General features: G+C 36.7%; 3 protein-coding genes and 1 non-coding gene across 4 annotated transcripts; 1 reads left to right on the top strand and 3 right to left on the bottom strand.

The window, feature by feature from the left end:
* The first annotated feature begins 1,062 nt into the window (after positions 1 to 1,062).
* On the top strand, positions 1,063 to 5,934 carry LOC104603641 (SKP1-like protein 1B). Its single transcript, XM_010267710.3, has 2 exons — positions 1,063 to 1,486; positions 5,471 to 5,934. The coding sequence occupies exons 1-2, from the start codon at positions 1,196 to 1,198 to the stop codon at positions 5,642 to 5,644; spliced, it is 465 nt and encodes a 154-aa protein (XP_010266012.1). The 5' UTR covers positions 1,063 to 1,195; the 3' UTR covers positions 5,645 to 5,934.
* Positions 5,935 to 8,237: 2,303 nt separating this feature from the next.
* LOC104603642 (CO(2)-response secreted protease-like) lies at positions 8,238 to 11,770 on the bottom strand. Its single transcript, XM_010267711.3, has 9 exons — positions 11,518 to 11,770; positions 11,010 to 11,278; positions 10,770 to 10,881; positions 10,182 to 10,704; positions 9,944 to 10,044; positions 9,585 to 9,827; positions 9,375 to 9,489; positions 9,063 to 9,276; positions 8,238 to 8,967 (listed from the first exon to the last, which is right to left on the bottom strand). The coding sequence occupies exons 1-9, from the start codon at positions 11,715 to 11,717 to the stop codon at positions 8,402 to 8,404; spliced, it is 2,343 nt and encodes a 780-aa protein (XP_010266013.1). The 5' UTR covers positions 11,718 to 11,770; the 3' UTR covers positions 8,238 to 8,401.
* Positions 11,771 to 19,655: 7,885 nt separating this feature from the next.
* On the bottom strand, positions 19,656 to 19,727 carry TRNAE-UUC (transfer RNA glutamic acid (anticodon UUC)). The gene has a single exon. It is a non-coding gene; the product is annotated as a tRNA-Glu (tRNA).
* A 3,673-nt stretch (positions 19,728 to 23,400) lies between these two features.
* LOC104603870 (uncharacterized) lies at positions 23,401 to 24,674 on the bottom strand. Its single transcript, XM_010268038.1, has 4 exons — positions 24,302 to 24,674; positions 23,951 to 24,155; positions 23,684 to 23,868; positions 23,401 to 23,591 (listed from the first exon to the last, which is right to left on the bottom strand). Exons 1-4 carry the CDS (start codon positions 24,672 to 24,674, stop codon positions 23,401 to 23,403), a joined length of 954 nt encoding a protein of 317 aa, XP_010266340.1.
* Between the last annotated feature and the right edge of the window lie 663 nt (positions 24,675 to 25,337).

The raw sequence follows: 25,337 nt of genomic DNA, 5'->3' as shown, positions 1-25,337 counted from the left end.
GGTTCATGGGCTATCATTGCAGTACAATGGCGAGCCGAGCCCATGCTGGGAAGTTCTAAGCTTCTTTCCCCATCCAGGCATCCTTGCACATGGAGGAGGGTCCAACTCTCAAATGTCAACTGCTTTATCTTCGTCTTTAGATATGGTTGGGTCCTTCATTTTTGAATTGGGATCTTCTACCGATAACATACATTCCAACCTTCTACCAACTTAATCTAAGACCCGCCATATGAAATGTGCCGTTGGGTAGTGATCCGGGTCATTTATTTTAGGGAATGAATAAATGATTTGGGTGTTTTACTCTCTATTTCTCTCTCTCTCTCTAAATGTTGACTACAAAGTTTGGCTGGCTGTATCCTGTATTGTTTTATTTTAAAGCTTTCTACTCGTAATACGTTATTTGATATACTTTTATTTATCTTTTTTTAGCTAAGAACCCTTTCAAATTACTCTTTGACCCAAAACACCTTTTACAATTACTCGTAACTTTCCAACGCTGATGAGGTGACAACTGGATTTGATCCAAATCCAATTATCCAATTCTCCGTCACACACCTTACAAACTGATCTCGTTCGGTACCGTGTTTTTTTAACTCACAACACAACAGAAATAGTAATTGAACTTTTTTACAAAAAATTGAGTGTTCCAGTAAAAGTCGATATTACTGACCCCACCGCCGTACCGGCCCATTGTAACTCGTGTTCACGCGTGAGGGAATACGCTACGCAACCTTCTTTTACACGAATCGGGAGGATATATCCTACTTTCTTTATTATGTTCATGCTCTCATCGTTGGATTAGAATCCTCGTGTGATTAAATCTTCTTTCGAAAACCTCATAATCTAATACTTCCATCTGACACGAGCCCTAATTTTAATCTGACGGTTCAGCTTACGAAGGACTATACGTACACCTTCATGGTAAACATCTTGAAGGTGAAGGTCTCAGTCTGTGTTGACTCGATAATTAATTACAAAAAAAAAAAGAAAAAATAATACCTAATTAATAATGATATTAGTTTGAAGGGTTATAAGTATGGGTTAGGGCTCTCTGTCCATCTTCTTGTTTCCTCGTTTGGTCCTCGTTTTCTGGTGTTAGGGTTTTCTCTTTTCTCTGGGAGGGAGGGAAGTGGGAACGATCTGTTCTCTTGTTTGTTTCTTTCTGATCATCTAAGCTTAAAGATCCTCCTCAATCATGTCGGGGAAGAAGGTTACCTTGAAGAGCTCCGATGGAGAGACCTTCGATGTTGATGAAGCCGTTGCCCTTGAATCCCAGACCATCAAGCACATGATCGAGGACGATTGTGCTGATAACGGGATCCCCTTGCCCAACGTCACCAGTAAGATCTTGTCCAAGGTTATTGAGTACTGTAAGAAGCACGTCGAGACTCCTAAGACCGACGATCGTGGTGCTGAGGATGAGTTGAAGAACTGGGACGCCGAGTTTGTCAAGGTCGACCAGGCCACACTTTTCGATCTCATATTGGTCAGATTTATTCCTCTTCTCTCACTCTTCCTCTCTGCTTTTCCTTTTTCTGCTTTCATTTTATTGTCCACACCGTCCCATTAATCTTCCTATCCAATATTTCTCTATTCCATTGAATATTCTGTCTTCATTTTGTTTTGATGTGTGACTGATTTTAGGATTTCGATCTGCGGGGGGCATCTTTTGATTAGGGCAGGTGTTCATATCGTGAATCTGATTGATGGTTTCTCCTAATTATCTTTTTTTAGGATCTTAAGGTTTCTAACATGGGGCACTAGTAGGATGGGGTTGATCTGTGCTGCTCTTTTCCTCCTTACATTGATCGGTTCTTAGAATTGGATCGCCAAAAATAAACTACTAACCATATATGTTTTTTTGACGAGTGCCTGGTTCTCAAGTTTGTGTGTCTTTGTTCCTTTGGGCAAGGTAATGTATTTGTTTACATCCCACAGATGCCACCATCGCCTACTCCATATTTTAGAACCTGTAGAGGTGAAAGTTGTTATGATTTTAATTTCTTCTTGGTCAGGGTGATTTGTTTGGTTTGCCCGTCACTAATGGAGGTTTTCAACTAGTTTCGTCCAAAATTATACATGTGATTTCTGTTTCTTGATTGTTTCTTGGTGTGTTGTACAATGACTTTTATTCATTTGTAATATTTTCTCCATGTTCTGCCTCATTATCTGATTACATAATGGGCAGTGTTTGTTTTTTTTTTTTTAAAGGTGTATTCCATTTTAATTCTGGTATTTTTGCTCATGCGGCCTGGTTTTTGGAATGCAATTTCATTGGCATTGGTATAAATTAAAACCCAATGCAAAAATGAACCGCTATTTGCAAATCGTTGTTTTCGAACTATTCTAAATTAAATTGCATTAGCAAACAAACGGAAACTTATTCCTTAAGGTCAATTTTTTATGCCTAGTTGGCTGGTTTTTCCATAATTTAGGCTGGTTTTACTGAGCATTCTGCGTTCCGTTATGGTGCATAATAAGTAAACAGATTAGTTATATGCTGCTTCAATCGTGTGGTTTGGTTTTCTGATTGACTGATGCCTATATTTCTTTCTTCTGCTGTAATATTTTATTTGTCGAGTATATCGAAAACTAAAGAGATCGACTGTTGTCGATTTGGCATGTTTTGAAATGAATCTAAAATCAGGGATCTAGGAAAGACATGGGTGATGTTTGGTATTGCGTTCCTTTCTACTTGAAGTGCTATGACATTAGTGCCACAATGGCGTTTGTGTTTGAGTTTAAACAGTTAAAAAATGTTTTTACTAGAATTATAAAGCAGGGCGAGTTGGGGGAATCATCAAATATACGTCCAACTCTCAGTTTCCCACTTGAATAAAGACAATACTTGTTTCTTGGTTGGTGTGCAATGTGGCGGGGTAGATATATATTCTGATGCATTGCATACTACACCATTAAATTCCCATAACCACCTCCGAAACAGTATTTTATTCTTGTTTCCATGCTTCTAGTACCATTAGATATGCATCTATGAACCAATCAGCTGATAACATTTATTATTAAATATGGCCATTTGATTAGAATCCGTATAGTACTGCATGTCACATTGTATATAAACATTTCATTTAAACGTTTTAGGTAGCAATGCGATACCAAACAGAACACTTCTCTAAGCCCTTGTTCAATGCCTAGTCAGCATAAGTACCAATCAAAATGTTTCATGTTGAAGTACCAATTTTAGGTGTTTTGACATTAAATTCCATTGCCTCTAAACATTTGAGCTTGAAATGGCAATGGCTATGCCACTTGATGTAACAGTTTCTGGTCACGTATCATTTTTTTTGGCTAAGTACCTCGTCTGCTCCCAAGTGGCCGATGACTCAGAGGCTGAAGTAGAGCTCCCTAGTGTAGCGCAACCCGGCTGCTCCCTGCAGGAGATGACTTGCTCATCTATGTAGATGGCGGGAACTGAGGAACCCATCCTCCCTGCAGGAGATGATCTGCTCATCTTTGTAGATGACGGGAACTGAGGAACCCATCCTCCCTGCAGGAAGTGATCTGCTCATCTCTGTAGACGGCAGGAACTGAGGAACCTGCAAGAACTGAAATAGAGATCCCGGGGTGGCTTACCCGGTGGGGACACCCCGATGGCTAAGTTAGCACTTAGTAGTAGAGAGCTTGAAGATGATATCAGAGAAGTTAGAGAGCTAAAGAGTAGGGGTTACCATCTCCTCTCCCCCCTGGGGGCTGAGGCCTTTATATACTGGAGTCCTCATGGGTTTGGTGGAGCAGTTCCTAGATTCATGCTGTGATGGGACCTGTTTTCGTGTTAGGTGGGGATAAAGCCACCAACCGGTAAGGTTGCCCACTTTCGTCTGAATTGGGGAGTGGGTGAACTAATATAGTCGTTACAAGTCACAATTTCGTAAAATGCGGGGTACGGTGGTGAGCTCCTCGGGGTTGTCATGCGGTGGTCGGTCTGACCAGAAGGCGAGCTGCCTGTGGCGAGTTGCCTGGTGGCGAGCTGTGGCAAGTTGCCTAGTGGGGGAGCTGCGTGTGCAGTGCTGAGTTGTCTAAGTTGCTAGGCTACATGATGGTCAGCTGCCTGTAAGTGGCGAGCTGTCTAGTTGTCATGAGGCTGCACTTAGTTGTCATGAGGTGCCAAGTGTCATAGTGTCATTGGAGGGCCAATCCTCCCTCATCACCACTGTTTCGAGAAATGCTGGACGCCCTGACGATTACGATTAATGTACTTGTATTATTTTAAGCACTCTTACTGATTCTGGGTTTTGAATCCCAATCATGAATATCACCAAAACACCAATGCCTTTTTGGCATTTTACTCTTTATTTTTAGTCTCTCTTAGAGTAAATTAGTTGTTTCCAACAAGAATGTCTCCTGTAAGAGAATCTTTGATGTTTCGCTTCCTGCACATAACATTGTAATCCACTTTTGCACTGTTAAATAAAGGAAAGTCGATTCCAATTACTCTGTTACTCTACACCCATTCTGATGTGTCACACACTTTGTAGTTTCAAAACATCTCAGGCTGCATTTTTCGAAACAGGTAAACTTCCCTCTCCGTGAACGTAGTATGTATCCTTTTCAAGGTTCAAATCGGGCGTATTGTATCGTATCTCACCCTTTTTAATAAAACATACCCTTTTTTAACTCCCCAAAAACCAAATTTTGAAAGGAAAAACTAAAAAAATTATTTCCGTGTGTTATCTAAGTAGCGATACGCCTCTACCTCTGCATATCAGTACTTTGAACCATGATCCTTCTATCAATTTTGACAATTCTCAGAAGAAAATAATTAATTTGGGTTACTGTAGCTTTGGTTTTGGCAACTATATCAATGCCAATAATTTGTTCTGTTTTTTAATTGGTTTGCTGTACTCCATATCAGACAAATGGTGGGAGTGGGACTCATGCTTATGGATCTTACAGTCACGAGTGGTTTTGCTTAATCTTTTTTTCTGTTACTAACTAGCTATTTCAGTAATGTTTGTTGGAAAATGATTTAGTAAGGACTTGTATTTTCTGTGTTTTGCTCATTTGCCTTGATCATTTTATAGATTACTTTTTAACTCACACCAGGATTGGGTACATTACACTTGGTGTCGCAATTTTGTCCCAATTCATAGACGAAACGGTGATGGTAATTGAGATCCAAAACATTGTTTTGTTCTTTTAGGAATCAAAATTGTAAATTGGACAATGTCTTCCCAAGGGCTCCCCCTGCTCACAGAAGGGTGACGCTGTCATCCTGTTTACAGAAAAAGCATCTATATTACTTATTAACATTTTGGTGTGCTATGCATAAGCTGTAACCCTGTAACCTGCTGTACGATTGTACTTGAATCGCATTATGGAGCTGGTAGACTTTTCAGACAACATAATAACAAGTCTGCTAGATCTTACTCAGGCAGATGGCTAAAGAGCAATTCGTTTTTTGTTTTGCCGGTTTATATTTGTGATTGTGTGTTTATGTGTTGTGACTTATCAGGCAGCTAACTACTTGAACATAAAAAGCTTGCTGGATCTTACTTGCCAAACGGTGGCGGACATGATCAAGGGTAAAACTCCGGAGGAGATAAGAAAGACATTCAACATCAAGAATGACTTCACCCCCGAGGAGGAAGAGGAAGTGAGGAGGGAGAATCAGTGGGCTTTCGAGTGAGATACCCGAAGCCTTTGCATCCTTTTTTTCTTTTGGGAGGAAGAATTAAGGTTTTCATTGTTTGCCAAAAGACCTACTTTTTTTCCTTCTTTAATTAGACGAAGAACGTAGCTCTACTTATTTTCTATGCTCTCTATTATTCAGTAGGTACGTGTATATAGTATTACTAAATTGGTCGTTGGTGGTGGGCGCGCTACAGTGCTAGGGGCCGATCTCAGCTTCCTTTTTGTTATTTTGTATGCCAACGAACCTCAAATCATCTATTACTGTGGATTGTTGCCCTTCCCGAAGCTCTCTCTCTCTCTCTCTCTTTTTGTGTTTATTGATATCGTGGTACATGATGATTTTCTCATTTCTATCTATTTCGGTATTTCCATTTTAGTTCAGTTATACAAGTGCACCCACCATGACCTAAATCCCGTAATGGAGCTGGAATTTGTTTTACATTCCCCCACCAAAAGAAATGAAATGTTAAATGTTCGTTTTAGACTTGTCCTAGAAGCCGGATCTATTTGCTACTCACACTTACCGTCCTAAAGCCCGGATGTTTCTGACATGTTTCTTGTAATTGATAGGGGCAAGAGGGTATACTCCTTTACCAGTCTTGATTTTTTTTTATTTTTCCCTTCGAGTCCATCAAAATTTTGCACACCTGTAATCGATTGAAACTTTATGACATAATAATATTTATAAACAGAACCGATAGCTCCATGTCGACCGGCTCAACGGTAGTCTTTCATTGTCATTATTTGCAGACTATAACAATATATTGGATAGCCCGATGGTTAGGCTGTCAAATTTATATGTTTCTGTAAACCGGAAGATATGACATCCTGATTTTGATCAATACCGATCGATCCATTTCATGTTATGAACTTATGATTTGCCTAATCCTGTCTTTTTTATGGTAGTCGTAGTCCAACGTGATATTCACGTGTCTCCACTGTTTTTACCCAATATGTTTTCGATTGATTAACATTTAATACATTTTGTTCAGCCTCGCCGCCGACACACCTTTCTTTCCTCTTCAGGTTTTACTCTCTACATATTTGCATTTGTATTCCTTTTACACCAAGTCTTAAACAAAAACAGCACAAACACATTATTACTTATCTATATATTTGCATTTATACTCCTTCCACACTAAGCCTTAAAAGAAAAACAGCGTTAGCACATTAGCACTTAATGGGGAAAGTTATCTTTCATTTAAGATTCGAAGTCTTCTATTGTTGACAGTTATTTCACAGTATGGCTCTACTTGTTTTTTTTGTGGTTCTGCCTACGCTTCTTTTTTTGTTCTCGGTTATATTCTCCATTTTGTTTTGCTTTAGTTTCTGCTAGGGTATCGTTAGAGGCATTATCAACAACTGGAGTTAAATGGTATTGCTGGAACAGCCGAGTAGAACGACCTTCTCTCTCCAGAATGGTGAGTCTATGCCATTACCTCCTCGGCTCCCTAGTTTAGTCGATTTCCATTACAAGGACACCTTTTGTACACCGGACTCAACAGGGATCTTCTCATGCATCACCGTTGACTGGCTCAAGGAAATCCGGATGTGAAGGGGGATATACCGCTCTGGTCACTGTGGGCCTGTGGCTGAGTTCCATTTTTGTTTTATCGTGTGAAAATTCTGTTCATTTTAGTGAGAGAAGACATAGGAGCATAAATTGCAACCTCTAGCCTGTACCCTGGTAGATATTCGGTACCTTTTTACACAGGGCTCAAATCACACGAGCATATTCAATTAAGAGTCAAGTGGGAAATGAAGAATTAGAGAAGAATAAGAAGGGATGAGATGTTGTGGTCCAAACCACCGTTGAATGAATCTACTTACGGCAAGAAGTCGATGTGTCTCATCGGTAGAACGTAGAGGCTCGCAAAAGAGATGAAGAAAAACACACCTCTTTAATGTTGCTTATGGTTGCCGGTGATTTGCCAATGGTGGGTAACTTGAGAGGAGATAATTGGTGCGGCGTCTACCTTTTGAAGATCTGTGTGCAAAGAGGAAGAGGAAGACTTGAAACAACCGGAAGATTTGAATGAGAGAGATAGATTGGTAGAGAGAGAGAGAGAAATTTCAGAAAATCTAACCCTAAAAGACCCTTTTTCTCTAACTCGCCATTCAGGGATAATTTGATTATAAAAAATTTATTAATGATAATGTGGACAAGTTCTGTCAATGAATATTTACAATAATATAAGGGATGTGAGATTTAAAAAATAAAAACTTATTGACATTGATGAGTTTTGGAAAAGTTATGATGAATTTTAGACAATTTTCTTTTTGTTAATTTCAGGTGTTTATATTATAAAATGTATGAAGGTTAGAACTATTTAAGCAATCGTAATTTAACAATGGATATGACACAAAATCGAATGACCCCATATATGCTAAGATAACAATGATGATAATGTATTTTTATGATGTTAGTTCAGGGCTTAACTCGTTCTAGATCTGTAATGCAAAACCTCCGGCTCTAGAGTTTAGCTTTAGGCAGTGCCAACGTTTTCTGTTAACAGTTGTCCACGAATATATGATTGTGGATGCGACTTGGAATTTACATTACTAATGTTTCTGCCTCAGAAAACAGATTTTGATGCGAGTTTGAATATCACCACACCACTACTATAATATTCTACAGCTAAGGAAAGTCCGTCCTTTCAGATCAGCTAATCCTGTAAGTACAACACAGAAAGCAAAGCAGCACGAAGTACAAGTAGAGATGTTCGTTTTCGCTATTGTCGTCATTCCTCGTTCAGTCGCTGCTGACCACCAATGGTGTCTTAACTTTGTACTTTCCATTTGTCCAAGTAATTGATCCGAATGAATCCCCTTTCACTGGGGAAGAAGCAGATGATGAAAATGTGGCTTGGTAGCTTATCTTCTTTATGTTCTTTGTGAACCGCAGCTTTTCAGGTATTACCTGCACATCCACTCCAGGCGGTGGATTTACAGTCGCTACGTATTCGGATTCATCCTCTGTACCCACGTTTGTCACTGTTCGGTTCACTTTCTTGCCCTCTTTCCCTTTGAATCCAGAGATGGCAATTGAAGGGTAATTGAGATTGGAGACCAAGTCTGCGCTAGAATCCTTGGGGCATTCAAATCCCTCCGGGAGGGTGGATGCGATGAGTTTGATTTTTGAGATTGAGTAGCCGTAGTTACATAAAAATTGCAGGTAGTCATTGGTGTCCGTTTCGTAGACTAATCCTGGTTCTAGAGACCCAGATGGGCTTACTTCTCCCGCACCATAATCGTATGGTGTGGCCATCGATCCCGAATCTATTGTGATTGGGTTCTTCTCACTGTTTACTTGAATAGCTGCAGCCCCCCAATAATAGCAATCTCTGGTTAGTAATTACAGTTTACTTTGTTATTGCAAGGACGCGACGCGATAATTGATTCGATATTCTGACCTGTCGTCATGATGGCCGATCTGATGGCAGACGGACTCCAGTCGGGATTCTTGGATTTGATTGTTGCTGCAATGCCGGAAACATGTGGGCATGCCATGGATGTTCCTGAGAGCAAGTTGAATTGTGAGGGTTTCTGGCCTGCAGGTACTCCTGAACTACTGTTGGTCTCAATCCATGATGCCAGGATGTTAACGCCCGGTGCAACGACATCAGGCTGCAAAATTCAAATTCACCAACTCTCAATCTTATTTCCAGTAACAGTGAATCAATAGGAAAGAGGGTGAGACTGTGAAAGAGAAGGTTTTGCTTTGCCTTGAGAATGTTCTCTGTCTGCTGATTAGGGCCTCTTGATGAGAAGTAGGCAACTGCAGGCGCTGGTTTATATTTCGTCACTGAAACCGTTGGTTGGACGGTTGCGACCGGGTTCCTTCACAGAGATCATTGCAGAAAAGACCTTAACCTAATTATTAGTTTCTCTTAATTTCTGCAATAGAAACATAAAATTGGCCATCTTTCTCTTACCCGGTTGAATTGATGTAGGAGAAGATGTCGTCTGCATCTTTGGAAGAGATCACAGTCATGGGAAATTCACCGTAAGTAAAAGCAACAGCTCTTTCCAAGTCATCAATCAAAATCAATCCAATTCCTCCCAAGCTTTTCACTTCCTCCATCTTTTCTCGTTTTGAGTAGTAACGCTGTGAATGCTGGCACAAAACAATCTCCCCTTTGATTTTAGCTCCATCCAGTGCATCTGGGTTACAGTTTCTGAACAGTTCCAACTTCGAAGTGTTAAAACCATCCAAGACTACTGGACTACTTGAAAATAAAAAAAAAAAAAACATGTAACTCAACAGTGGAAACTTGGGTTGGTTTCAATTCACCTTGCGTCCTCATCGGAGCTCGAATTCAATTTCGCGGACTCTGCATATATCAAGGGGTATATCGGAGACTTTTGGAGCTCAGAGAAATTTATGGCTTCACCCTGTATTTGACAAGAAGACGTAAAAAAAGGGTCTAGTCTGGTGATTGTGATTGTTAGAAAGAAGAGAACAAACCAAACAAAGCAAGGAGCTTGAAGCTGTTGAATTGAATTGCGAAGTGGAGAAAACAGAGCATTACCGTGACAACTTTGTTTCCGCCCAAAACAACATCCGACTCAAAGTCCCTGTCAATGGTGGTGGCACCAACGGTCAAAATCCATGGAGCTGCGTTCACAACAGTTGATGAGGAGGGCCCATCATTTCCTGCTGAGCAGACCACCGTTATCCCCTTGTCGACGGCATGGAATGCTCCGATGGCAATGGGATCCTCGTTGAAATCCGGTCTCAAGTACGCCGATGCACCCAGTGACAAAGACATCACGTCAACCCCATCGCCAATTGCATCATCAAATGCAGCCAAGATCGCCGACCCACGACATCCATTGGATGAGCAGACCCTGTAAATGGCGATTCTTGATCCAGGGGACCCACCCTTGGCGGTTCCCACGGCTAGGCCGTAGTATGATGCACCAGGAACAGAGATCCCAGCTGCCGTGGAGGCCGTGTGGGTTCCATGACCAACCGTATCTCTCGGCGTCTGCTCATGTATCTCTCCCTTGCTTTTTGTGGTGTCGTTGTAATATCTTGCACCAATCAACTTTCTGCCATTCAAAGTTGATCAACATCAACAATTTCTTCTCAGTTGTTGGAAGAATGAAAAAAATACCTGTTACAGTTAGAAGCACTGAAATCACGTCCTTCCATGCAAACTCCCTTCCATCTGGATGGGACCGGTCCCATGTTTGTATCCTTGAAGCTCTCCGACTCCGGCCATATACCTGAATCATCGATCAACCAATCAATCAATTCCAATTCGAATTTCGAATTCGAAAGCAGCAAAGAAAAAGCAGTGAACAGCTGAAGAAGAAAAAAAATCATCAATGCGCTTTGTCAATCTTGGTCTCACCGGTGTCCAGGATTCCTATAATGGTGTCCGATCCCTGAGTGAGCGTGTCCGAGTCCGAACTCGGGTTTGAGTCTCTCTTCAGATCGGTTTGATACTGTAAGAAGTCCCATGATCGAGTGGTATGAAGTTGCAAGACAGGGTCTTCAAACACAGAGACGACTCCCGGTTTCTGAACCATTGCACCAGCCTCTTCTTCTGTTAGATGGGCCGCAAATCCAGAGAACCCGTTTCTGTAGCTGTATACGAGTCTTTCTTGCATGGCTTCCGTCCTGGTTTCCACATTCAATCCCAACGTTTAGTCAAAACCAAAGGTCCCAGGACCCAAACAAAGCCCACCCCCCAAAGTGGTGAAACTTTGGGCTGTACGGTCAAGACTAGCCCATTTATTCCAAGGCTGACTGAGTTAGACTTGTGGGCTTACATGAATGGTTCCAGATTGTTAGTTCAAAAGTAAAGTGAAAACTAATTAACATTCGCAAAGAGCCAAAAAAGGGTGGGGTGGTGTGACCTTTCTAACACTGAACTCAGAAGCTGGATGTGGTCCTCCCACAGGGATCCCCGTGGCGAAGAAGTCGCAGCTCCCATGTAAACAATATAAACATTTTTCTTCTCCTCTGTGGCTGCTCTAACTTGAGTTAAAAAAGAGAGAAGAAGAAAGAGAAAGGAGAAAATAAGGTGTCGACAACAACAGAACGACGACCTGCTCATCTTTTGAGGTCCTCTGCTGTTGAAATCTTGATTGACGAAGGTCTCTCCATTCTTTACTTATAAATGCCAGGAGCATATTGTGATGGTGGTGGTGGACTGGTGGGCTACTTGATATGGTTGGTGGGTTCGTGCGTGTACGCACTGCTCTCCTAACCCAAAGGCCCTCCTCCTTGGAGATCCATTCATAGTGCGCAGTCGTTTATCGCCGGGCAGTAGAGAAGTAGTGCTTGGACTTCAAAGTGCAAATCTTCCCTTTCCAATTTCCAAAACCCATCATACCATTGGGCTTATCTAAAGAAAACGATGCTCACTTGTCCAAATTTCTGCATTTAACAACTGAAAAGAGAAAACCCGATGCCATTTGTGGGCTATGGTGGGCCCATTAAGAAATCATTGTCTTTAACATGGGCCATACCCATAGTCGATTTTGCTATTTTGCAGGGAAACAAATTTTGTTCTGAGTTGGGATTGGAATTGGATAAAATGGTTGGGGGATACTCAACTACTCATCCCATTCCCATCCGTGGAGAAACTTTGTTTGTATGATAAGTTGATTTTCCACTGGAGGGTGGTGGGTCTGTCATCTGTGTTAGGGGGGTTAGTGGAGATCAAACTTGTGCACTGAATGGGAAATGATCTACACGTGGCGCATCGAGGTTAGTAACAGTATCCAAGAAGCCTTGAAATGGAGATAAAATGATAGCTTAAAACCAACAAAAGCTGAAGAACAATGATACACGTGCAGAAATCAGAGAGAGAGAGAGAGAGAGAGAGTGGCTTGTGCCAATCAAACTGCAAGGGATAGTGGTCCTAGTGGAATCTGACAAACAAATGAAAATAATATATAATAACACAGCACGCCCCGAATGCCGAATATGATGATTCATATTCATCTGTGGACTGTGGGCCGAATCCCAAACCTAACCTCGTAGTATACTGAGTTTTTTTGTCAGCAGCTTGCCTTACAATACAATACATGCTCCGGAAAAAAAGGAATGAAATTCGTACCCAAGGAACTATTTACAGGATTTACTCAAATCAATGGTTAGGACTTGAATATGCAACCTGCGATCCGCGAAGCCAATCTTAATCCAATTTCACGGAGGATTAATGAATTCCAGCCCCATCCGAATTAATTCAGAAAAACCCAACCCAAGCCCAAAGGGATTATTTGATGTCGTCATGGTGTTTGTTTAAAAGTTGAAGAATTTGATCAAATACCAACTGCTATTGGATTTAAGCTACCCATTGTATGAATTGTAAGAAAATTTATCTGGTGGACTCGTAAAATGGTCCAATTTAATTGGCATCGATTACCAGAAGGCCCCATGCATGGTTAATTGGCCCAACTTTTTTGTTATACATTATTAGCTTTCAGATATTATAATATCTTCTATCTATTAGTTAAAGTATTTGGAGGGTGTACGATAACACTGTGAGGTTGACATTTATATGCTTTTTGTTCTCTAAATTATTGATACGTTTCTTTTTCTCTCCCTTTTCTCCCACATCTCTTTGTCTTGAAAATTATAACAATGCCACATGTAAGACAAATCTCCCTATATAATTGATTCTATAATATTAAAAAATTATAACATTACATATAAGACAAATCTGCTTATATAATTTACTCGATGGAATTCAAAAATTACAGTAGTACCATATACAATTGTTTACGATTATAACATCTTATAAATAAAATGCCATTCATCTTCTTTCTCAACTCTTTCTCTCTCTCAGCTTTTATTTATTATTATTATTATTATTATTATTATTATTATTATTATTATTTAAACATTTATTTATTTAATAAAATTAAATAAATTATTTATTTTACTAAAATAAATTGATAGAATAAAAGAGATGTGACATTAAGAGATAGATTTCAATAAACATTTATTTACTTATTTTAATAAATTATTTATTTAGAAATAATTTACTAACAAATTATTCTCTCCCCTTGAGCCCAATATTTAGTGTTGCCAATGGGTCGGGTTTGATTCGAGATAGCATATACCAGTTCCATCCCAATAGATTTTTATTTATTTAAAAAAAAAAAAAAAACTATGGTTGAACCAATGGGTTGGGTCTATCCTCATGGAGCTAAATTGACTAAACATAATTATAATGGTTTTGGTTCCATGATTTTGTCTTGATTAATTATTGGATTGGTTCTCATTCTTACTTATCCATAATTGATTCAGGTCTGGAATCAAACATTTTATGAAATATATATAATTTTTTATCTTTCTTGTATTTTTTATCATGTTTCATTTTGAAATAGTAAATTTGATAAATAAGAAATAAGATAATATTAATTAAAAATGTTTAACTTATTAACATAAAAATAAATTAGTGTTATTTTGACTATTGTTTTCAATACAATGAGGTCTATGATTTGATCCCAATTAAATAATTGGTTCAAGACTGGTTCTACGTGGTTATTTATTATTCTTAATAATATAGTTATTGTCATTTTACTTTAAAAAATATAACCTAATTTGTTATTGTATCTCCAAATAGGCATAAAAAATTGTCTCTCCAAATGGTGCTTTTAAATTTTATCCCTGCTTCGCAGGGGCGACCCCACAATCCCCACCTATTTTCTACCACGTCAAAGAATCCTGTCAGCCATCTATTGGGTAGGGATCCTCTGGATTTTCAGCCCACTGCTCTCTACCCACACTTTATTTGTCTTGAATTGCCATCTTATATTGTGAGATGTGTGGCTGTAGTGTACTATGGGTAGGGTGTGTATAGAGAAAGTGAGTAGAAAATCTGGATTTAATGAAACCAAATTTCTTATCACACCATTTGCACAGTCCCTTGCAGCTTTGCATGCTTTGCATTGGAAATATCTCCTCGTAAAAAAATCATACAAGTATGGAGATACTCCTAATGCCTGTCTGTAAAAGGATGTACCAACTGCATGAGCACGGTCTTTTGCTGTAAGCACCGAAGCCAATTTCATCACAAATATGGATCAAACTGGACAGGAATTTAGGAGATTCGTGCTCCTAATCACCAGTTATGCTTCCCTCCTTTTTATTATCTTCACGATGATTCCAAATCCTCTGCCTAACCCGAGATTACTCCATAAATAATCTGGGATCCAATATCCAGATTACGGGTTGAAGGAGCCATCTTTGGCCTCTTCTTACTTATTACCATTACTTGAAACCATATATGGGTAAGGGGGTAAGGGCCGGTAGGTAAAACCCTATTTAGGATCAAGGAATAACTGATGCAATAAATGCTGTTAAATTGTTAATAATAAGCTCTATAGGTAGAGTTAACAGACAAGGACAACTTGAGGGTTGAGACATGGATTTCTCAACTAATTACAAAGTAAAAGTCAAAGACAATATTAATCTATATATATATACTAAAGTAGAGCTTGCCATGTAAGTAATCATCTTCTTGCTCCATTGTCCAAACTGAACAATTCTAGAGGGGGCGTAAGATTCCCTCTAGAAGCACTAGGAGTTGCCACCTAACATTGCTTATCTCATTTTTTTCCTCTCATTTTTAGTAAGAAACTAAATATCCCCCACTTTCTCCTAAAATTATCTCTATTTCTCTCTAATTCCTATTAATCTCTTAAATTATATCTAATTCCTATTTATCTTCTCCCCCCACTTTTCATCTATATCTATATAAAGAAAATTTCAATTAAAGTATCTAACAATTACTTAAATGTTAAAATGAAATTATGTTAATATAATTTTACAATATTTATTAAAAACACAAAAAATAATTATAATAGGTTTAATAATATTCATATTATTAATAATTTTATCTTTTTATGGAATTAAAAATAAAATTATGTAATAACAGTACAAATTATAATTTTATGGATTATTCAAATAATTTAATAACTAAATAATATTTTAAAAACATAAATAAACATTATTTAAATAAAAATATTAAAAATAGCTAAATAATTATGTAACACAATATTTAAAATTACATGATAACTTTAAAGAAATAAAATTTAAATAACAAAAAAGATTAAATATTTTACATATTATTTAAATAATGAAATATTTTAAATAGTTAAAATAACGAAATCATGTAATAAATTTTAAAAATTTCTTAAAACTAGAATAATAATTATAATAGATTTCATAAATTTTGAATTAATAATAATTTATATTTTACAAAATTAATATCGAAATTATGTAACAATAAATTATAATTTTATGGATTACTAAATTTTATAAAAAATTAATATTTGAAAATTTAAATAATGGTATTATTTAAATAATTAAATAATATTATAAACAACTAATTTTTAGATACTTTAAATATCAAAATATTAATAGTTAAATCATATCTTATGTATTATTTAAAAAAATAGATTAAATAACAAAATTATGTTATAACTTAAAAAAAAATTATCAAAAGCACAAAAGTAATTATAACTACTGGGGCCCATGCGATGCATGGGATGCAACACCCTTCCCTATCCCTCGCCCCCGTAGTCAAAACACTCTACCCCATCCTTGCCCCGTCCCTAGTGGTAGGGCAAGTTGGAGGCAGTGCACCCATTCCTTGTTGAAGTCGCAAATTTTCCCCACCCGAGGCAACCACATAAAAATAATTTAATTTGTGGATATTTACAAATAAGATTATTGGAGTTTTGGGTATTTTGGGAATTAGATTATGACAATTTTGGGGTATTTTATAAGTGAAATTGTGGAATCTTAGGATTATAAAAATATAAGGAAAAACTTAAAGATATTTTAAAAGTCAATGTTAAATCTACTGATATTTTACTAATTTACCATTGGGTTTGGAGAATTATATGCAAACCACATCCCTTCCCTGTCCCTAATTTGGAGCTTTTCCGCATCCCCACCCTTTCTCTTCCCCATCCCTATTTAAGATTCGAGAAGACTTGCCTCGTTCAAGGTGGGGTAGGGTATTATTTATGGTTTATATAATATTTTTAATAATTATTTATGTTTTATATATTATTTTTAAATAAATTTTAGATGTTTTCAATATAAAAAAAAAATTGAATTCTAAATCATATTTTAAGCATCATTTAAAAAAAATATATTAAATAACAAAAATTCTATATATAGTAACTTAAATAAGAATATAAAATATAAACAAATGAAAAAATAAATATTATTGAAATAGTGGAGGTAGATTAAATAACTTAGAGGTATTAAAGCTTTTTATTAGTTATTTATTGTACTATCATTATAAATATATTTTCAGCAATTGTGTATTTTTTCTATAATTTTTTTATAATTAGTGGTGATTAAATTATTGTTATATGTTAGAGATTAGACTATTAATTTAACTAAAATTATGAGTGTTCACTAGACAATTCATTTGGATTGGAGATTGTTTGGCTTTGGATAGGTTAGGGAGTTGGTCACTCGAAACTAACCAACCATTAGTGAAAACTAGCCATTGGTTAATTAATAAATGTCCAAATTTTCAATGTTTAGCGTAATTTACATTAATCATTATAACTTAATAAATTTTCATTAAGTTTTTTTGACAATTATTTATCCACAAAAGATATTACTAATTCGCATAATTTACTAATTTCTATAAAATCAATCATTATAGTTAACAATTAACAAATAATTAAGTGAAACTCTTTAACTAATATTCCATAATTTTTTAAATAAATAATAATTAAAAAATTAGGAAACTAATATATTATAAATTGTTTCATATTTATTTAAATAACAACCCATTATTATTATTTTAATAAATAATTATGAAATAATTTAGGAAAAATATTAAATCTTTCCACATCGATCTAGACCACTTGGTTAACTTCAACCATACTTGGTTTTACATTAATTAACAACAAATGATTTACTTTTAATTAAAATTAATGTAATTTACAATAATTACATTAATTTGCTATAATTGCATCACTTTGATTAATAGTAAATAGTTTAGGTTTAAAAAGTAAACAATTTACACTAATTTACATTAATTTATTATTATTATAAATAACTAATTTAATTACTGTACATTTTTGCTAATCTGCAACAATTTCATTAATTTTTGGAAACTATCATAAAATATTGTTTTTTATTGTTAGTTAATTAGTTATAGAAAATTGTTAGTATTGTAAGGATGACAAATTTTCCTTGTAAAACTAGAGCCCTACCCTGCCCCACCCTGAACGGGGAAGAGACAGGGTGAGGATGGGGAAAATATTTTTGCTCCAAATCAGGGACGGATTTGCATATAATTCTTTAAATCGATGGCAAATTAGTAAAATATCAATTGATTTAATATTAATTTTTAAAACACCTCTAAGTTTTCCTCATATTCTTATAATCTTAGGATCCCACAATTTCATTTATAAAATACCCCCAAATTGTCATAATCCAATTCTTAAAATACCCCCAAATTACCATAATCCTATTTGTAAAATATCTACAAATTAGATTATTTTTAGATGGCTGCGTCGGGTGGGAAAAATTTGAAAATTCCTCATCCCCGATAGAGAATGGATGCCTCGCCTTGAACCCGCCCTACCACCAAGAACAGGATAAGGATAAGATAGAGTGTCTTGACTAATGGGGCAAGGACAAAGAGGAATGCCCTATGTCGTGCATCGAACGGGCCACGCTTGTTAGCAACTAAATCAAACCAGTGCCATAGTCTATATACCATGGACACTGCAGCTAACAGTAGCTGTTTGATATTTGATCATCGGGAATTGAATGAGACAGGATGGATGGACTCCATATTCCAATCTAGCTTAAAACACGTATCAATTTTAATTTTGACGCAAAAAGGAAAGGTATTAGTTGGAAGGGCAATATGCATTTTTGTAATTTCGATGCTCGAAGCGTCTATAGCAAGGCAAATCCGTCCTTCTTACCCAAGGCCAAGATCGATCTTCGACACAGAGTAGTTGTGCAACTGCACATTATTGATAGGGAATCGAAAGCGGCCATAAATTGCTTAATGAGGTAATCAAGATTCAAGAACAAGACATTTTCTCTTCCATGGTCTTTTTGCTGGCTGTGTAGCGATATCAAACAGTTACAGAAAAGAAGATATATATACAGGTACAGGTTTGGCTTTGGCATGGACAATGGATTGTCAATTTTCAATATTTTGTCATTGGGTATTGGAGCCTGAAATCAACTTTTGAACGACAAAATGAAGCAATGATCGAAAGGTCACAAGTTGAAGTCATACATAAATGCAGGTGCAACCAATATTGTTGGACACTCAAATCGATTCTCTGGCCCTATTATCCAACCACCCTTTGGAACTACGCAAAATCCCACTTTCACATTCTTAATATGATCTATTAGGTTTGGTGAGTCCGCTGTGTCCGCTGTGTGTGTGTGTGTGTGGAGACTCGAGAAGAATAAATTAAAACAAATCTAATCTTGTAAATTCTAACATTAGAGCAAATGACTATGAAGAACCTGACTGCCTTCCTGCTTCGTCTGGTCAGTCCAAGGAGGCGAGTCCCCAAGGAAGTCTCACGTCTGGTGATTGAATCCCATATTCCAGGACGAATCGAGGAGGGGGGTCTACCCGCTTCTTCCCCGGCAGGAAATGAACGGGGTAGTAGTGCAGACAGAGGAGAACGGTGTTGTGTGTGTCTGTCGGAGCTAGCGGAAGGAGACGCCATAATAAGCAGCCTGCCTTGCTCGCATCTGTTTCATAAAGTGTGTATTGATAGGTGGTTGAATCTGTGCCAGAAAACTTGCCCAATTTGCCGGTTTTTGGTTCAAGCGGAGACGTCGTCCGGAAAAAGAGAAGAGATAACGGAGGAGATGATGATATGGTTTTCTTCCTTTCATATAGCTGGATTCTAGACTAGTGTAACTTCAATCTTCGTATTTCGCTTCTTCAATCCTGCGATGCATCATCGTTCTTAATTTTCTTTTTTCTCATTTGAAATCAGTCAAAAAAAGACGTGTAAAAATCTTTTTCCGTTGCCGGGAATCGAACCCGGGTCTCCTGGGTGAAAGCCAGATATCCTAACCGCTGGACGACAACGGAGCTTTGCTCTAAATGTGTTTTATTATATACTTTGTATTTTGGGGGTAGAATAGAAATGATTGTCTGTGGTTAGAGATAGGCTATTCAGTTAACAGTATTTTAGCCTTGCATCATTTTTGCACTCTGATGCAATGGATCAAATACAATACAGTACTGAAGATCTGTCTTAAAAATTAAAATGTGAACATGCTAAGCAAATAAGATTAAGATATTCCAATTTATTTGTCTTTAGTACTCCAGATAATTGGAGAATATGATAAACCTTAAAACTGATTTGTTTGGAAACAGCCTCTCCGTCGTATGTTTTATGTTTTGTATGTTTGGGGAATTAGGGTTAAAGGCTCTGAACATCCAACCCTACATTGGCGGGAGCTTCGGCCTGCATGTACTGGGCTGCCTTAAAAGTTAAAACTGGCTGATTGGTGAAACCTTTACTTTTAAAGAGAGTAATCATAATTGTCATCGTCGTCTTCCATCATTTTGTATTGATGCTATTTAATGAAAAACAAATCATATTCATAATTCTTTTGTTTTTTCTTTTCGCCTAACTTGAATATTTGAGGAATATTAAAGTTTTCTCAATATATCATCGACTGACCTTTTTTGTATGCTAAATTGTGAGCAACCTCATTCACTTTTCTGTTTATGTAGCATAAACATACTATTTTCAAAAAGGTGCAAGACATGATCCTTGATAGAATAAATACGCCAACTATCATCGGTGTATATATAGAAGCCGTTCACCATGCTTTCTGAGTCAGAAAAGCTCCACGGAGATTTTCAGTCCTAAGTTGGTGGGCCATGGAAGAGAGCCCACCATTCAATTTGAAGGGAGTTAATTGCTGCAACTCTTCTGCTACCTATAAATACTCTCCACTTCATGCAGATATAAATGAGCCGTCAATAAACATCTTGTATTTCGCAAATAAAGTTATGTGTGTGAGTGCAGGAAAGTCCTAGGCCTTGTAGGTTCCTCCAGTCTCCACCAAGCTCCATATTGTATAGAAACGTAGACTCTCCACAAGTTGCTTAGGATTTAGGATTTGCTTAGGGGTCAGTTTGGTTCGCAGTCAGAATCAGAATTGGAGTTGAAATTGAAGTCCTTCTTTTAGAATCGGAACCAGAATTATTCATTTCAATAGTCTGTTTGGTTCATACAAGAATGGGAATCAAAATTGGAGTCAACAGGAATGGGATTTCATTCCCAAGGGAGGGGCAGGGAATGACTATTCTCTCAAATGGGGGAAATATTGTCATTCCAATAGGAATGAGATTAGAATTCCGGTTCTGCTCAATCAAACAGTTGGAATCAGAATAGCTCATTCCGATTCCGGACCCCTATTCCTGCAAATCAAACGGGGCCTTGCCGTGTACAACTGCATTTCTCATGTCCTAAGTGAGCCTAAATAGGATAAAGAACTATATATGTCATCTGGTCCCCTTTGTGTAGATTCTTTAATTTTACTGCAATCCATTCGATCATGAAATCATAGAGAGATTTATTTTGTACCTGTTCTAGGTTTATTCCCATGTTTGGTGTGAGCCAAACAACTCTTGCATAAGGGCAAGAGAAAAAGATATGTTGCCATGTTTTAATTCCGTTTAGAAAAGGCAATTTGTCTTTTGTTTTAATTCCGTTTTACCGGGCCTTTCACATCAAAATTTGAAATCTTATAGGAATTCTGGGTCCGTTTGGATCGTAGTTGAAATCGGAATCAAAATCCTCCGAAATTGGAATCAGAATGATCTATTCTCATAGTTTGTTTGGTTTAGACAAAAATGGGAATTAAAATCAGCAGGAATGATATTTCATTCCCAAGGGAGGGGCAGGGAATGGTCATTCCCTCAAATTGCCAATAAGAATGGGAATGGGATTCTAATTCTGCCCAACCAATTAGTTGGAATCAAAATAGCCCATTCCAATTCCGATTCCAAATCCCTAATTCCTACAAACCAAACAGACCCTCTATTCTTCCAAATGAGGTTCCAACGCATGTGTTGGCTAGAAGTAGAGGGATGGCTTGCAACAAACATCTTATACTCTCATAATCTCTGACCAAATCAACATTTTTTTTTTTTGACAAAATTCCTGTTTTGGAGAAAAATGGAACCAATCACTTGACCAATTCTCGGTTTTTCTGGTCCAACCATTCAATCCAGTATGATTTTGAAAACCATGGGTTAAACTGACTAATCAACCATTTTCACTGGTTTTTTAGAAAAAACAATTATTGGAGTAAGACCGAATTGGCCAAGATCCCGAGTCATAATTCAATTGGCTGGACCAGCTAACCCAGTCTGGTTATATAGGCAAGACCACCTAGAATTATTAGCCATTTAGGCATGGTTTTTAGAACCGAACCGGTTAGGGCACCGTTTTCCAATTCGACGGCTCAACCGTCTGGGTCGAATGGTTCAACCCATGATGTCATAAATAAATAAAAATACTTATATATATTAAAAATACCATAGAAATTTAAATAAAATACAAAAAAGACAAAAATACAGGAAAAAGAACAATATGTGAAAAATAAAAATATCTAAATATAAAAATAATAAAATACAGAAAAATATAGAAAAAATTCCAAAAATACAGAAAAATTTTCCAAAAAATATAGAAAATTTTCCAAAAAATTCCAACTGTAGTACTTAGACCCTTTGGCCTACCTGAAGCATCCATGCCAAAAGATATGTAGTCTAATAACCAAAAACCCAAGGCCCTAACGCAAGGCAGCTTGGATCCATCTTGCCTTGGGGTAGTCTAATAATCTGTAGTTCTATACAGATCTGTATTTCCAAAAGATTTGCAGTTTTGTGCATTCTTCAATAAAGGGGTAGTCTAATAAATATTAGTAATATACTTATAGCTGCAACCAAACACCACAACCTACACATATATGAAGGTCTTTAAGGACATAATTGCTACTAACTAATTGTCAAGAACTCATTCAATAGATTTTGTATGTTTAAGAGGGTTGAACAACCACCTTATCTCCTTTTTGCTTCAGATTTTGCAAAAAATTCCATCAATTCATTAGTCATTACAAACACAGGTTCTTCTTCTTCTTCCATCAAGTCCTCTTCCCCCTACTTATTAGAAAATACCCATTATAATAGCTCAATGCACTTTACCACTAGTTAGATAAATAAAATTTTTAATTAACAGAAAAAAATTATAACTTATAATTGAGAAACAAAATCATTTTTTGAGAAATACCCATTATAACAGCTCAATGCACCTTACCATTATCTATTTCAGGCTTTCAGCTTCTACTTTTTTTATTTTCTGACAAGCCCTTTTAACTTGTATTCCAAATATACAAAGATAAAGATAAGAAAAACATCTACCAGGACATAAGCAATGTAAAATATAAAAGGAGTACTTTCTTTCACATTATGGAAAGGGACCCCTTTAGATGGTCAAGTCTTTCAGAGTTTCTTTTGGACTTCCTGTTCAAAAACACTAAGAAGACAAGAAAAGAAATTATGCAAAAGATTCTATTCATATTACTATAACATCGTGCATTCTTAATTCATCAAACATAATACTTAGATACTCAAAAATAAAAAGATCATAAACACAAGTAACAACAAGATCAAAAACCAAATTCACCAAGTATTAAACACAAATCAAAACTTTAAGTTCAAGATAGAGTTTGGTTCACTAATCTAATCATCCAAATTCTCTAGATATGTTGGCCCCACTTCTCAATGGTACCAACTGCCAACCAAAGCCAGGTGGTATTTCACCATCATCTTCATATTTATCTTTGGGAGGTTGTGTTTCATCTGCATCTCCAACTTGGGTGTTGGTTGCATTTTCTTCAATGATTCCCCATTGCTCAACGAAAAATTCATCATCATCTAAAGAACGGAAATAGAAAATTAGAACTCAAAAAATAGCTAAAATAATCAAGTATGAGAATGTCATTTGAGATAATATCAATGATAGTTACCATCAGTCCTAGCTATTTTTCTTGATGGTGATTCCATTATTGGAAATGTTGTCTCATCAACTTTAAACATATCATCATTCTCGTTACCATCAAGTAACGGAGGATCCTCATCATCGTGTACTATCCAATCTTCCACAACATCAACATGTTCATGCTCAATTGGGTCAAGACTTTCAGTTTTTCTCCTACAAATCAATAAATGGTACATTAGATGCAATGCAAGCATTAAAAAAAGCAATCATGAAACATAAAAGTTAAAACACTTACCCATCCATCACATGCAGATTACAATGAACATATACTAGGTCATTAAGCTTTTGGTGCTCCAACCTATTCCTTATCTTCATGTGTATGCATTCAAAAACACTCCAATTGCGTTCACATATAGATGAGCTACACGTCTGACTAAGGATCCGTACAACAATCCTTTTCAAATTTGGAGTGTCACAACCAAATCTCAACCACCATTGACCTATATACAATGAAATAGAGTTAATTTAATTTATAAAATAAAATTGAAAATTGAAATAATAAACATGTTATAAGAAAAAAAATATTTATTATCTGGAGGTGTTGACTTAAATGTCTTCACTGAAAAAGATCTTCCAAAATTATCACGACAATTCTCAAAATGAGTAAGCTCTTTGTTCAACTTTATCTCCACATCATCTGATTTGATTGCAAGCTTTTCAATGACATAAAAAACTGCAGACATAATGGTCGGGGATTTAACTTTTGATTTTGGATCATATTGGAATGCTGGGTTAAAATAATACCCTATAAGATGAAGCCTCTGACCCATTTGTCCATTCCATCTTCTATCAATAATGTCCATGATTGAGCCATATTCAACTTTCTTATAATTAAAAAACTTTTTCAGTGATTCTTTTGCCTTCATCATTGCATGATACATATACCCCATTGCAGGCCTAAACTCAGAATTTGCAAGTTTCAATGCACTAACAAGAGGTGATGTAAAATCCACAATCATTTTGCATTGTGCCCAAAATTCAGAATCCAAAACTATTTGTATTACTTTCTTTCCCTTTGCATCTTTTACATACCCACAATCAATAAAACTCCGATCTATCACCAAATTTTGCAAATCATGCATGTGCTTCTAAATGCTATCCAATGCAATGAAATTAGTTGCAAAATGAGTGGTTCCATGACATATTATCTTAGTCCAACCAGGTCACTTCCTTAGCATTGAGAGTACAAAAATATGATTGTAGACAAATTTGGTAATTCTAGATGCACGTTGAACCACATTTGCAACATAATCCATTTCCTCAATTTCCTTTAACATCAAGTTTAGACAATGTGCTGCACAAGATGACCAATATATCCATGGAAATTCTGCATCCAACAATCTTCCTACAGTTACATAATTTGCAGCACTGTTAGTGACCACCTAAACAACGTTTTCTGCTTTTACCCAATCAATAACTTAAACAAAATAAATAAATTCTCTGCACTCTTGATTGTTTCAGAAGCATCTACAGACTTCACAAATGCAGTTTCTGTAGGACAATACACTAAAAAATTAATCAATGTTCGTCTACGTGTATCTGTCCAATCGTCAGCCATTATAGTGCAACTATATGTAGCACAATCCTTATGGAGTTTATCAATTGACATTTGCACCTTTTGA

The sequence above is a fragment of the Nelumbo nucifera genome, chromosome 5, assembly GCF_055504915.1.
Source record: "Nelumbo nucifera cultivar China Antique chromosome 5, China Antique-T2T, whole genome shotgun sequence".
NCBI classification, from domain to species: domain Eukaryota; kingdom Viridiplantae; phylum Streptophyta; class Magnoliopsida; order Proteales; family Nelumbonaceae; genus Nelumbo; species Nelumbo nucifera.
The sequence above is the reverse complement of the archived record's forward strand: the minus strand, read 5'-3'. Positions and strand labels throughout refer to the sequence as shown.